The sequence below is a fragment of the Osmerus eperlanus genome, chromosome 25, assembly GCF_963692335.1.
Source record: "Osmerus eperlanus chromosome 25, fOsmEpe2.1, whole genome shotgun sequence".
Lineage (NCBI taxonomy): Eukaryota > Metazoa > Chordata > Actinopteri > Osmeriformes > Osmeridae > Osmerus > Osmerus eperlanus.
Genome location: NC_085042.1, coordinates 3,291,387 through 3,306,793, shown reverse-complemented (window position 1 = coordinate 3,306,793; position 15,407 = coordinate 3,291,387). Strand labels below are relative to the sequence as shown.

The window sequence follows — 15,407 nt, the reverse complement described above, 5'->3', positions numbered from 1 at the left end:
ATGGATGTTCACTGTGATGGACCAGGTAGACCTTATTGCAAAGGAGAGAGGGAGAACGGGAGGGAGAGAGAGAAAGATAGAGAGACACAAGGGGATAAGAGTGACACAGCAGACTGACACTGTGAGACAGAATGTGACAGACGGCAGGCACACTGAGACACAGAGAGAGAGAGAGAGAGAGAGAGAGAGAGAGAGAGAGAGAGAGAGAGAGAGAGAGATAGTGAGAGAGGAAGAGGAAGAGAGAGAAAGAGAGAGGAAGAGAGAGACAGAGACATATTAGGAAGAGAGAGAGTGGGATGAAAAGATAGATAGAGAGAAGAAGAGAGAGAGAGTTAAAGAGGGAGGGAGGGAGGGAGGGAGATAGAGAAAGATTGGAAAAGAGAGACAGAGAGAACGGGGAAGACAGATATAGGGCGGTAGAGACAGCACATCGCTAGTGTTCTGAAAATGAAAAACAAACAGTAGTGTGTCTAGCCTAAGTGAACGACTGATTCCACCTCTTCATCTGGGTAAATGTCAACTAAGATCCTCCACACTGCAAAACACAGCTCCTCTACCACCCCAGTTTCCACAATACCGAGATAGAATCCACTCCTCCGCAGACGATTTACACTTAAATCAACACTTTGAAGAAGGCCGTTTTGGCAGCTATAGTTGTATCCACTTCACAGAGCATGTAAGAATTAGGAAAGAGACCATCTGGCCAGTCAGGCGGCCCTAGACCGGGATAGAAAAAGACTAATTCCGTGTTTGTATAACATACATGGCGAATAAACCAAATTCTGATTCTGATTCTGATTCTAAGGGCCAAGCCTGCATAGATAAGATATCTCCCTCTTCACAGGAGTGGATAGCCTGTAGAGATAAGATGACATCACTCAGCCCTACCATCGTGGCAACACCTACCAGCTCGGACAGAAGACACAGTGAGCGGAGAGATCAGACAGGACACAGGCTACTTCTTGAGATTCTCTCCGGAGTAAGCTGGAGACCCCCTAGAGGGTTTGAAGGAGGTCAGAAGGTTCCTTCTAACTTGAGATCGACTGCTTTTCATCATGTGGTCCAGAGGGAGAGAGGGTTATCTTATTGTCTGAATGCCAAACAGATGAACTCCCAGAACGCTCTTTACCTCCTCTACTGAAGCTGAAGGGATTTCTCTGAAGTCAATGCTCGCAATATTCTTATATATATATAGATATATATATATATTCAAAAGCAGATATGTATGCAGCTTGATGAATAATTTGTCTGAATGGAGCTGAATTCCCCCGCTCTTGACTTTCTATGACTTTGTGTTCTTGTCTCTCTGGTCCGAGTCCGAACTCGGATCCACCTCAGCCCATATCTGACCAATGAAAATGGAGAGGGCTGGGCACCTGACACACTCTTGCTCTCCGGGAATGGGGTGGGGGGGTGGGAGCAGCCCGACTCACGCCTGCAGCTGCTACCTTCCGCCGTGTGGCTCGGAGACCCCATCGCAATCCGAGGGGCAACCCGAACATGTCGCTAGTAACACAAACTGGTGTGTCGTTCATAACTCAGCCTTGTCTGTCAGTAGTTGCCTATCTCTAATGAACCCTAACTTTAATTAACACGTCATACGTGTTCATTTGTCATGTTTCCGTCGACGTCTTTGTGTCCTGCCCTGTACAGGAGTTCGTCGATGCCTCCCTGTATTTGATCAATGACAATCTTCTCCTCCACCTTCTCTGAGCAGTATTATCCGTCCACCGTGTGGACGAACGTCGACGGCAAACACACAATGTAGCTTCAGCCCAATGAAGCTGGTGGACCGCATGCCCGTCTTGGGGACACAGTTGAAATTGACTGCAGTTTTGAAAAATGGTTTTGAAATCTCCTCCTGAGAGGCGAGAGTAATGAAATATACATGGGGCTGCTGGGTAGGGAGAGAGGTTTGGTTTGAACACGGCTAGACACAGGCAGGTTTCTTGTGTTGCTCTGACAGAGCCAGCAGAATGAATGGCTTCCAGGTATGCAGGGGCGCTGGCCAGCACTCACTGTGCCCTGGTGTCGGTCGATGGTCTAGGTTGATCATAGTACCCTGATCTAGGTCGATGTGACTGAGCTGGCAAGGAGGAAGTACTTCAAACATCCTACACATATATGTATGTATATATATATATGTGATATGTGTGTGCATAATATATGTGTGTATAATATATGTATATAATGTATATACTGTATATACATATATTATACTTCTTCATACTATATACAGGACATATGATTTGTACTGTTATATATAGTTAGTTATATATTAGGACTTAAAGACCCTTCCTGGTCTCCTCAGACCCTCCCGAACCTGCCACACGAAAGCCTAGAAAAGACCAGCCTTGATGGTAGAAAGGGTGAAACTGCGAACGACCTCGCTAATGAATCCATTCTATTCTAACTGCCGCTGTCTCACCCAAGTCTGTTTCTTTGCCTCTCTCTCGCTGTCTCACACTTTATTTCTCTCTCTCTCGCAAACATTCTTTTTTTCTCTCCTTTGTGCGTCTGATATTTTTAGACAAGGTTTATTCTCACCGCATTTTAATTTGGTCTAGCATTCTCGAAATTGCAAATTGAGATTAAAGGAATAGGCCCTATGTTAATATCTCTTTGAAGATGGAGTCCAATTGGCAACAGATTCTTCGGGACTTAGTGATCCTGTATTGAACGCAGCGTTGGAGAGATACTGCAAAGTCAGCTTAGCAACATTTCGCTCCCTCCAGTCTAAGGTTGAATAAGACTTGCATCTCACACCCTCTCTCTCGCTCGCTCTCTCTCTCTCTCCCTCTCTCTCTCTCTCTCTCTCTCTCTCTCTCTCTCTCTCTCTCTCTCTCTCTCTCTCTCTCTCTCTCTCTCTCTCTCTCTCTCTCTCTCTCCCTCTCTCTCTCTCTCTCTCTCTCTCTCATGTTCTCTTTTTCAACCTCTGTCTCCCAATGGGAAGGCCTTTTGATCTGTTTGTTTATGACTGTAGGGCTGGAGTTGTGTGTTTAACTCATGCCTTGTGTGATTGTGTCTGAACCTAGCTGGATTCGTTGTCATTCTCGGTGTGTCTGGACTCTCGTGGTGCATCACGTCTTTGATTGGCTGACTGGCTGTGTACCATCCAATCCAAGAAGGATAACAGAACAGGCACACCTTGTCTGGAACTCTCTGATTGCCCAGACCTTGTCTGAGAGAGCATCAGAGACAGAAGGAACTCTCACACTATCATGAATTCCATGTTCTCCAGTTCACACCGTCTGTCTGACGACACGCAATCCATGTTGTAAACAATATTGGCAGCAGCTTTTCTCCGATTTACTCTTCTGACACACGGAAATAGTTGTTTTCCTTTCATCTTGTTTCTCTCTCTCTCTCTCGCTCGCGCGCTCTCTCTTTCTCCGTATCTCACATTTCCCATCCACACTGAAGTGGTATGTTGGCGTGCCACTAGATACGTCGCAGTGTTAATCTGCTGCGTCGCCGATAAGGAGTTTTATATGTGCACGTGAAATATGTGCCCATCTGGAATGTTTTGGTGGAGGGGTACTGAGGTACTGCTCTCTCAGGCTAATACCTCCTCACTCAGCTGGCAACACAAGAGAAACACTCCCGTGAACAGAGCTCTTTCAAGTGGAAGTCTCATTAGCTCAACATTGAGCATTGTCCCCACACACATACACACACGTACAGACAAAGAGAGAGAGAGAGAGAGAGAGAGAGAGAGAGAGAGAGAGGGAGACAGAGAGAGAGAGACGCTCCTTGATTTTTCAAGCATCCTCGAAGGAGCTTTGGCATTACAGTGAGACCCTCTCCAGAAGCCTCGCCCCAATCAGCTCCCCCCCCAGCCCCAGCCTCCTCCATCTGGTCTGAGAGCCGTCGCCTCACCACCGCCACGCCGGGACTGGAACACAGAGTTAATTACTCTCATCTTGACCCCGCCCGTAAAACGAGACGCAGTCTCTCTTATCAGCCAGGAACGAATGAGCTCGCAGACCCTTTACAGGCTTTAATTAGTCGTAAACGGAGCCAATTCGCAGCTAATTGACCAATGAGTCGATACGATAATATGTCTCAACTTTGTGTTGCTCTGTTCCCATTCTGCTGAAGGAGAGAGGAGGTGTGGCGTTGTTCATGGAGATTGGCAGATGAATGGGCTTGGGAGGTCCTGTCTACTTAGCTACAGCACTCACGTTTCCGGCGGAGGTCACAGATAAACAGGACCAATACCGGAAACCAAGACTTCACCTCTACTGAAGTGAAGTGGGAATGCTTCAGGATTACAGTTTCAATGTCAGGGTTGTAACAAAGTCCATTTTTCAGTGTCAAGATTGCGTCAGTAGAGATACTCAGTAGAAATGCAGTCAGGAGGAATATACAGTTAGGTCCATAAGTATTTGGACATTGACACAATTTATCATTTTGGCTCTGTATACCACCACAATGGATTTGAAATGAAACAATCAAAATGTGCTTTAAGTGCAGACTTTCAGCTTTAATTTCAGGGTATTTACATCCAAATCAGGTGAACGGTGTAGGAATTACAACACATTTTATATGTGCCCCCCCCCCTTTTTAAGGGACCAAAAATAATTGGACAAACTAACATAATCATAAATCTAATTGTCACTTTTAATACTTGGTTGCAAATCCTTTGCAGTCAATGACAGCCTGAAGTCTGGAACCCATAGACATCACCAGACGCTGGGTTTCGTCCCTGGTGATGCTCTGCCAGGCCTCTACTGCAACTGTCTTCAGTTCCTGCTTGTTCTTGGGGCATTTTCGCTTCAGTTTTGTCTTTAGCAAGTGAAATGCATGCTCAATTGGATTTAGGTCAGGTGATTGACTTGGCCATTGCAGAACATTCCACTTCTTTGCCTTAAAAAACTCTTTGGTTGCTTTCGCAGTATGCTTCGGGTCATTGTCCATCTGCACTGTGAAGCGCCGTCCTATGAGTTCTGAAGCATTTGGCTGAATCTGAGCAGATAATATTGCCCGAAACACTTCAGAATTCATTCTACTGCTTTTGTCAGCAGTCACATCATCGATAAATACAAGGGAACCAGTTCCATTGGCAGCCATACATGCCCATGCCATAACACTACCTCCACCATGCTTCACTGATGAGGTGGCATGCTTTGGATCATGAGCAGTTCTTTCCCTTCTCCATACTCTTCTCTTCCCATCATTCAGGTACAAGTTGATCTTGGTCTCATCTGTCCATAGGATGTTGTTCCAGAACTGTACAGGGTCTTTTAGATGTTTTTTGGCAAACTCTAATCTGGTCTTCCTGTTTTTGAGACTCACCAATGGTTTACATCTTGTGGTGAACCCTCTGTATTTACTCTGGTGAAGTCTTCTCTTAATTTTTGACTTTGACACAGATACGCCTACCTCCTGGAGAGTGTTCTTGATCTGGCCAACTGTTGTGAAGGGGTTTTTCTTCACCAGGGAAAGAATTCTTCTGTCATCCACCACAGTTGTTTTCCGTGGTCTTCCGGGTCTTTTGGTGTTGCTGAGCTCACCAGTGCGTTCTTTCTTTTTAAGAATGTACCAAACAGTTGATTTGGCCACACCTAATGTTTTTGCTATCTCTCTGATAGGTTTGTTTTGATTTTTCAGCCTAACGATGGCTTGCTTCACTGATGGTGACAGCTCTTTGGACTTCATATTGAGAGTTGACAGCAACAGATTCCAAACACAAATACCATACTTGAAATGAACTCTAGACCTTTTATCTGTTCCTTGTCAATGAAATAACGAACTCCCATGAGGGAATAACATACACCTGGCCATGGAACAGCTGAGCAGCCAATTGTCCAATTACTTTTGGTCCCTTAAAAAGGGGGGGGCCACATATAACATGTATTGTAATTCCTACACCGTTCACCTGATTTGGATGTAAATACCCTGAAATTAAAGCTGAAAGTCTGCACTTAAAGCACATCTTGATTGTTTCATTTCAAATCCATTGTGGTGGTATACAGAGCCAAAATGATGAAAATTGTGTCAATGTCCAAATATTTATGGACCTAACTGTAGCTGGTAAAGATCGAGTCAGTAGAAATAGTTACCAGAGAGGTCACCAAGATGTAACAGAGAAGTCGGGCACATTTTTTAGTGAAAAATCTCCTATATTTAGCTACATATATTTCCTATCTCTGACACCAAACAGATGTCACACTACCCTTTCCTACAAATCCCTCAAGTCTCCTACATAATTGATTCACTTTGTGGCGTTCCCTGAAACATCTCCTAACTGGATGTTCTTCTGGAGGTTTCATCAGAAAGTTGTTCCAGAGGTGCTCAGGATAAGATGAGTCACCCTTCCCTGTCCACTCACTGGCTGCCAATGTTCCAGTCTGATGCTCCATCATGGGAGTGTGCCGGATGGTGCTAATGGTTGTTTATGCTGTGTGATGGAGAGTGATATCCATCTAATACAGATGCACATGGCTATTACAGAGTCTGGGTCCTCCACAGCACAGGAAAGGATCAACAGAAATCAATGGATGGAAACTTAAAAGGTGTTACCTTATGAGTTCGGAGGCAGATTCTTACCATCAGCCAACCGAGATCCATTCCAAGTGCTATACAGTATTTAATAACCATTTATTATACATTATGCAATTGAAGTCACGCCTAAACTAAACTGCACCGTTCTAATGGAGCAGAATTACAGTAAGCTGTGAGTTTAGCGAACGGGCGCATGCTTTTGACGCTGATGTGTTGTGTAGATTGCGGCAGGACAAGACGGACGCTTGACTGTGCATTTTCCGTTCTAGGTCCTCGTCCACTCTCCTAGGTCCTCGTCCACTCTCCTAGGTCCTCGTCCACTGTCTTAGCTCCTCATCCACTTTCCAATGTTCTCTTCCTATAGCTCCTGAGTGAGTCAGCCTTCAGAACAGAGGGGGATAGTTCATGTGTTTGAGTGTTGTGTGTGTGTGTGTGTGTGTGTGTGTGTGTGTTGTGACACCCCCAGTGATGGAGGAGGCGTAGAGATCAAGGGGTGGAGCCTGGGGAAGGTAATCGATGGTAATTACTTCCACCTGCTAACCCTTGCCTCATGGCCGGCGCCCACCTGCAACCAGTCATGGGCCTAATTGGACGGCCTACAAAAGCCCACAGATTGTGCCACAGGAGGAGATAGTGGTTTTGTAGGAGTCCTGGCAGTAAGGAGTTAGAGAGGCCCTCTTCTTCACAAACTTCCCCGGACCGGGAAGCGAATTTGAGGGGTTTGTTTTTCCCTGGTAGCTTCCCAAGTTTTTGTGTTATAATAAAATGCATTTTTGTTCTATCTGCAAACCTGCCTCCTGGAATATCTGTTGACATTGTGTGTGTGTGTGTGTGTGTGTGTGTGTGTGTGTGTGTGTGTGTGTGTGAGGTTCTCCCCCGGCTCATGTGTCTCTGTAGTGGAGGATCCTTCGTTGCCAAGCTTTTAGATGCTTGGTGGGAATCGCTTCACAGTCAGGAACCAAACACAGTATGCTAATACTCTCCCTGGGAGAAAACCCAGCCTGTCAATTACACACAGCACCTCTGAAGGACTGAGACACAGCACATTTTCCACAAGACAAAGCAGAGTCAACACGGACAGATCCAAACAAAAGCTTGGGTGTCTACAAAGTCAAGTCAATAACATAAACATTTGTTTGTTCCAAATCACAACACAGAGCGTGACATTCCATTTCAATTGCAATTAAATTAGACAGTTGTGAATGGTGTGTATCAGTCGCGTATTAGCTTGATGCGTGCATTCGGGTTTTCTTCAGTCGTAATTAACAACCTGGTATGTATCTGCTGGCAGCAACACCAGGCCTGTTCCATAAAGTGAGTTTACCGAATAAGCCAGGCTTATGCCGGTTTCTTTCCCGGGCATAAGCCTGGCTTATTCGGTAAACTCGCTTTATGGAACAGGCCCCTGATAGCTGACAGAGCCCTGTGGACAGCACCTTCCAGGGATGCTAGTAAATATAATGCAGCAGCGCAGCACCATAGTTAGGTTGATCATCTAAATATGGCTCCAGAGGTTTGCAGGAGACATACCAATAGAATACCAATGTACCAGAAAATAAAGTCATTTTCAATTACATCATTTTACCTGACATTTGGACCCTCTGTGAGGTTTGTTTACAGGGAGAAGTTGGAGTGTTGGCAGGGGTGTTCTACCTACTGATGTTAATTGCTGCGGTGATAGCATTTAAATGAACGTCCCACCCATCAGACAATTATCTCTCTTTCTCCCTCTCTCTCTGTCTCTCTCTCTCACACACACGCGCACACATACACACACACGCACGCACACATGCACACACGTGCACACACAATGGCTTAACATGCTGACGTTATGGAATGGAATCTTACATTAAGAGTATTCTATCAGTCTGTAGCTACACTCCTTCCTTCTCCTCTCCTCTGCCTTTCACTCGCCTCCCCTCCCCCTCCCAGATTACAGATATCATTGTAATGGACGTCTGGCAGGGTAGCTGTGGTCACATTTAATTCTCTGTGTCCTGATATCTATACAAGATAATCAGCATTTACACCTGGGAGAGAGAGAGGGGCTGGCAGAGAGAGAGAGAGAGAGAGAGAGAGAGAGAGAGAGAGAGAGAGAGAGAGAGAGAGAGAGAGAGAGAGAGAGAGAGAGAGAGAGAGAGGTGTGAGTGTGAGTGTGAGTGAAAGAGCAAGACACACGCACACACCGGTCGTACATCCACCGCAGGGACAAAGGGAGACTGACGACAGAGAGCACTTGTCAGATTTGCATTTTAATAAGAGTAACCTACTTTAGGCTGCTCCAATAGCACAGAAAAGACCGAATTCACTTGGACATGTCTGAATGCAAGGCCCCTGAACACAGTGTGTCTGAACACAGCGTGTCTGAACACAGCCCCGGAGACTGTTTAAGGTTATCTCCCACTGGAGTTTACCTGAATACCTGAATTTCCTTTGAGATTAATAAAGTGAATTGAATTGAATCGCAGCTGTATTTTACCATTCATGATTCTTTCACAGAAGGCTGAATGTCATTGGTATGTATGATGTTAAAGATATAGTGATAGTCCACCCTGACAACCCCCCGCCCCCTCCCCCTTGCTATTATCTGCCATCCTCCATACCATGTTGGCGCATATGCAATGAGTTCTGTTTGATTTCATCTTTATACTTTCAAGCCCCTTGGATCACTGTGAATCCTGCCAAACATAGTTATTTCAGCAAACCTGGAGTCGGTGGCTAAGGGAATTGGTGTTTGAAAGATATCGCTTCTATATTTTGCTGTTTAGCTCTTGCAGAATGGGCTTTACTGCTATTTCAACAGAGCTCAGGGACTGAAGGTCTGAAATGCTACTGCCTTTGAAGGCCTCCCCCCTATACATATTTCAGCAGAGAACTATACCTAGTTGGGTCAATCACAAACACAGCACTGGTCTAGTGCGGTCCTCATTCCACCTGAATGTCCTGTCAATCGATCAATCGATCAGTTAAATAACATTTACAGAAATGGGAATCTTATGAAAGGGGATCTGTCGTATAGGAACTGCCATTTGAGCAAACCATAAATTCTTCTTGAAGTCATCCTTTGGAGTTTGGTTTGAAAGGCAATAAACAATAGAAAAGCAGGTTTGAACAATTGATACTTTTCGAAGTATCTAAGCTTCTTCTACGTGGAGCCCAGACATGCTGGAAGAGATTCTCCTTATAATTGTAATTCTCATCTGCCTGATTTGTCACAAACAAATGTTATAGCCAGATTAAAACTGAGGGAGACAGATCTGAGGGCTCCAGCGAGTACAGCATTTCTCCCACAAATACTAATGAGATAAACATTGCCAAAAATAGCCATGAATATCTATCATTCCAAAAAGCTTCAATTCTTCCTTTAAATCCCCTTTGTGTCAGATCCAGGCTGATCACTTTGCAGCAGATCACATCCCTGCCAGCATCAACCCACGGCTCCCAGTGATTTCTCCGGATGTGTCAGCAAACACAGAAAAACGGGTCAAAACAAGGACGTTCCCACCTATCTGACTGCCAGTGCTCATTTATTGGAACATGTGTCCATGTTTCTCTACGGTAGCATTCTACAACGTCATCCTCGGATTCACGAATCGATGCTTGTTGATTGAAAATGAGAGTGAAATGACTGAGTGAATGTCTCCTCTCTACCCTAACAAAGCAGGTCTCTGACAGAGCAGGTCTCTCTAACAGAGCAGGTCTCTGACAGAGCAGGTCTCTCTAACAGAGCAGGTCTCTCTAACAGAGCAGGTCTCTAAAAGAGCAGGTCTCTGACAGAGCAGGTCTCTCTAACAGAGCAGGTCTCTCTAACAGAGCAGGTCTCTAACAGAGCAGGTCTCTGACAGAGCAGGTCTCTCTAACAGGTCTCTCCATTCAGTAGTCTAAATTAAGAGAGCTTCTGCTGTGTCTAATGAACAATTTACCAGGTCACTCTCTCCATTGGTATAATAAGCGTCACGAATGTAGCACTGTGCCCACCCTGTCGTATACACAGACCAGTCCCCCAGTCACATAGGGAACCAGACCTGACCACGCAGGGTCCATCAGCTAGCCAGCTTCCGGGCCATCCTTGCTGGATGGTGTGCTCCCCGCCACAGGCAAGCCTGGAGAGTTGCGGTTGGGTGTGAGAGGACTCCAGCAGATGGCCCTGTGTGTGGTTGTTGATGAAGAAAGTGTTTTGTCCGTCTCTTCATAAACGGAGTGACTAAGTTCAGTTACATTCTGGATTTTAATAAGTATTATCAATCTGCAGATTGGGAGAGAAAACCAGACCTCTGACAATAAATGACAACACAACACCAGGCTTAGGTCTCAATCATGTCTCTCTCAGCTCTGAAAGCCAGAGGACCATCTTTTATAGGGCACAAGAATGTAAACATAGATAGTGACAGTCAGGCAGTAATGACGTTACAACAGTCTCAGAGAAAGAGATTCACAGCTCCCAACACATGACCACTCTCAGACTACAGAGTTCATAGTTGGAGCTCGACTTGTAGTCATGACAAGGGACGTTTAGCCAGTACTTTCTCCTGACCCCAAACATAGTATATTAACCCTGACACATAGACACAATCTGCTCTTATTAATAGCAAGCTTACATGAGAACATACTAGCTAGTATCCAATGACTAGTTCTATTGATTAGTGAATAATGTGAGCACACAGGAAATCCAAATTTCTTCCACATTGTTCCCCGCGGGCGGGAGGGAGGGAGTAGGTGAGTGAGGGGCTGGCGCCTCATGACCTGTGTGCGAACAGCTCTGAGTACGTCCATATTGAGGAGGCCGTCCTTCCGTGAGCGCACGCCGGCACGGCGATGCCGGGTTGGCGTGGTGATGCAGCTGTGCGCATGTTCCGGGGTCGTGATCCGCTCCACCGTGGGTGGGCTCCTCTGACGGATTACGATACCGTTTACGGCGGAGAGAGGATCTTTTAAGCACATAAATAAATCCACCCCCCCCCCTCTCTCTCCCTCCCTCCCCGTGATTGCGTAACACCATTTCAGCTCGGTGCTTGAAGGGATATTGTCGCCCCCCCCCCCCTCCTCCTCCTCATATCCCTTCCTCCCACCACCCCTGCTGACGAAAGAGTCAAGTCTTATTTATATTTCCTACCATCGACAAACCTCAGTTTGTCATTGGCGAGTCGGCGTTACCCGTGTCATGCCTACAGCGGGCGGGTGATAATCCAGAGAGGATTGGGCCCCGTCATCTAAGTCTTTCATATTCCATTTCCACCGCCTCAGTTTTTGTGTATATCCGCATAAACAAATCTCATTTTCTTTCGTTTATCCATTTCGTTTCTCTGTCTACTGTGATGAGTGCTGAAGGGGCGACCTGTGTGACCGACTCCAAGGATATATGAGGCTGGATACAGTTGTGTGTGTGTGTGTGTGTGTGTGGTGTTATTAAACAGAAACAGAGCCCAACATGAGGGCTAGCTAATTACATATCCCTTAGAGGATTGTGCTTATCACGATGCATTAGTAGTTAGGCCTCTACAGTGGCTCCATCAGTGAGGAAATCTTGCTAACATACAATACACCCTGGTAACCTGCGTTTTTGCCAAATTCCCTCTCTGAATAAATGTTTTTTCTGCTGTTCTCCTGTAGGGGAGTCCTTTGAAGAGTACATTTTACAGACAGCTATAACCTTTTTATTGGTTCTAGTTATCTAGACCTAGAGTTATCTAGGTGTATATTTCTATCGGGAACCGGGTCCTGTGTCTTGGCTGGTGCATCGACTGAACCAGTAGCACACCTGTACCATGGTGTTGACAGCACCTGGTCCAAAGAGAATCACCGGAGAGAGCTGCTTTCTATTGGCTGGCTACCAGTGACGACCAATCCACTTTATCCATGCTGAGAAAGCTCAATTAGCGCTGCATGGCTAGAACATGCTCGACGCAATCCTCAGTGTCCTAGCAGGACAGGATTGATTCCACTGGGAATGTTGGTGAATTCACAACCTGGGATGTTTTTATCACCACGCTTATCCCGCCCCGGCACAGATCTCACAGTCACACACTTCTATGGGGCATGAAATTGCACATCAACATTTATTGACGTCTTCCAGCGGAAAGAAGCGAGAAATGTGAGCAAGGTGATAATTCTGTCTGTCTGTGTCAGTGTCTGTGTGTCTCTCTCTCTCCCTCTTCCCCTCTCTCTCTCTCTCTCTCTCTCTCTCTCTCTCTCTCTCTCTCTCTCTCTCTCTCTCTCTCTCTCTCTCTCTCGCTCTCTCTCAGACCCACCCATCCAAACACAAGCCGAAATCCATTTCCAATTCCCTTTCAGAATACAGAAGTTGCAACGTTTCATTTCAAATTAATATCATGACGTTTGATCATACCTGATGAAGCTATGCAAATCAAGGTTGTGGTTCATGTCCATGTCCCATTTCTACACAAACAGTATTGCTGACCCCGTTGCCATCAAATCCAACGACCAGCCCTCTGAGAATGTAAGAATGACCAAAAACGGCCAAAATCCTTCTTATACCTTGGCAAGACGATAACTGCCTTCACGAATGGACTAAACCTTTATTGTGTGATTGGAAGCTGCTCAAAGTGAAGCATTATGATCCTTATAATGGTGTTCATTTGGGCTATGTTGGCTTTGCCTGGAAAGTCACAGGAAGACGCTAACCCATCAGAGCAGTAGCTTGGTGAAGGAGGTGTTTGATCGTATGCAGCCGAAATGGCACCCTCCTGGTTTTGACAGTTTAAACACAGCACATGGCAGGCTAATTGAAGTATCAGTAGGCATCAACGACCTCGGCCTTTGAGGCATTCACATTACCACTGCAAAAGCGACTGGGACAGCATTTGACGTGGCGTGTCAAAAAGATAAAAGTGTAAAAGGGAGCTGGGTAGGTGATTAAGATATGTCACACGCAGTTCTGCAAATCCGCGTGTGTGCATCTATATATGTGTATACATGTGTGTGCGTGTGTGTGCGTGTGTGTGTGTGTGTGTGTGTGTGTGTGTGTGTGTGTGTGTGTGTGTGTGTGTGTGTGTGTGTGTGTGTGTGTGTGTGTGTGGAGGGAGGGAGGGAAGGGGGCTAAGGGGAGGAACATTTCATTAGCGCTGACATATTCTCGATATGTCTGCATGTAAACACCCACCATCTGTAATATCAGTATCAGTGATGGAATTAGACAACATCTGAACTCGTCCCGTCAAGTCTGCATCTACAGATTTCATGTGAGATCTCCTAACTGCTGGAGACAGGCTAGGACTATACGTTGTGATAGCCATACCCGTATACTGAACCATACAGATGGTCATTTTCAAATTAAATGTATTTAATGTACAAAACGTTGACTCATTTGCGTGCTGTCTCAACCGAGTATCTGTCAATGATAGCCTTCATAAATATAATAAACTACTGGATACAGAAGCGAACCTGCATATTGAACGATATAAAAAATATGATATATTATTAAATATTATGCTTCAAGCAGCAACATAAAAGAAATGGAATTGTGTAGTAAAGTAGCTCGACAGGATTACATTGAGCACTCTTAACTAATCTTCGTTAAATTGTAGCAACCGTTGGATCCAGATTACTTTCTCTACGGGGCGGTATAATACAGGGCAATGACATTGGCCGATGTCGATTTTCTAAGTGCTTAATTTACGCAGCATCCAGATCGATAGAAAAACTTTGTTAGGGGGTCGTTAGTCCGGTTGCATTCCCGGCTACTCACCATCAACGAGAGGGATACTCATGTTTTATGAATTAATCCAGTTGCTGTATAATTCCAGAGGAATGATTCCTGTTCTCGGAGCCAGTATATCCGCTCAGTGTTGCTACCGTTAGATAAGTGCAAATCCAGGGCACGGTTAGTCACACTCGGCTCCCTCACATTCAAACTTCAGCCAGAGGTTGTCCTGAAGAGGCCGACTGGAGAGCCCCGTCTCCGGAGGAAACCACGTTCAGTCATTTGGGCACAGCGAGTAAAACAAACTATTATCCAACCTGGGGCCGCAGAAGAACCGGAGGGCAAGGACGCTCACACGCCCTCCAACAAAGCTCAGAGTTCCGCAGGAGTACACGATCAAAAACGGAGAGGCGAAATCAGAAATGAATCCACTGATGCAGAGATATAGATCGAGTCCGACTTCTGTGTTGCTGCATTCCGAAGTACACAAGGCTCAGTGAGAGGGTTGGATGTTGGCCGCACTGGCGCGCGTACAGTTTGCGCTCGCACGGGGAGGCGGAAAAGGGAAAGGCGGGGCAGCGAGACCGAAGTGCGCTCAAGAGAGAAAGAGAGAGCGAGAGGAGAAAGGGAGAGAGGAGGGAGAGAGAGAACTCAAAGATTAATGTTTCATGGGTCTGAATAAGGGACTGTGCGCGCTGATGAATGTTTTATGATATTTGGGGGTTTGGCGTGAGGTGAATCTATTTGGATCCGACAGCGCAGTGCACGCAAATGCATACAGGAACACACTTAAAAGGATAAAGGTTAAAGGCGACCTGTGCCACTCAGCACGGGCGGTCTACTGTGTAAACATTGAGATGTCCGCATGATGTGGGCCATGACATCTCAGTGAGACACCGCTCAAGCACCCACACTGGGCTCCATGATAGATGATATTATAATCTAGTGTATAGGATAACAGCAGGATTAGTGATGTGTCTGACATGCAATGCACGTTTTATCAGTACATTTGACCATTATTCAATATTCTCAAGCTTTTTCTAACCAATCGACAATATCATGTGAAGTGTATTGAGATAAATTCAGACGATTAGCTGATGAAGTAAAGCTTTTGTTGTGGTTAGATCTAAACCAGTGAGCTGCAATGCTGCTGAAGCTTATTAAATCGAAGACCAGTTCCAAAGACTAGTTCCCCGTGGCCCTCTTGACGGTGGATCTATACAAACTCTAGGGAATAGGA

The 15,407-nt window shown here is 45.6% G+C and overlaps 1 protein-coding gene across 1 annotated transcript in view; it reads right to left on the bottom strand.

Annotated features, from left to right (window-relative positions):
• Positions 1–14,716, bottom strand: part of rtn4r (reticulon 4 receptor) — a 32,637-nt gene extending 17,921 nt beyond the window's left edge. Inside the window, exon 1 of the mRNA XM_062451761.1 lies at positions 14,213–14,716. Coding sequence (XP_062307745.1) covers positions 14,213–14,234 — 22 coding nt within the window. The 5' untranslated portion in view covers positions 14,235–14,716. The remainder of the gene's footprint in view (positions 1–14,212) is intronic.
• Between the last annotated feature and the right edge of the window lie 691 nt (positions 14,717–15,407).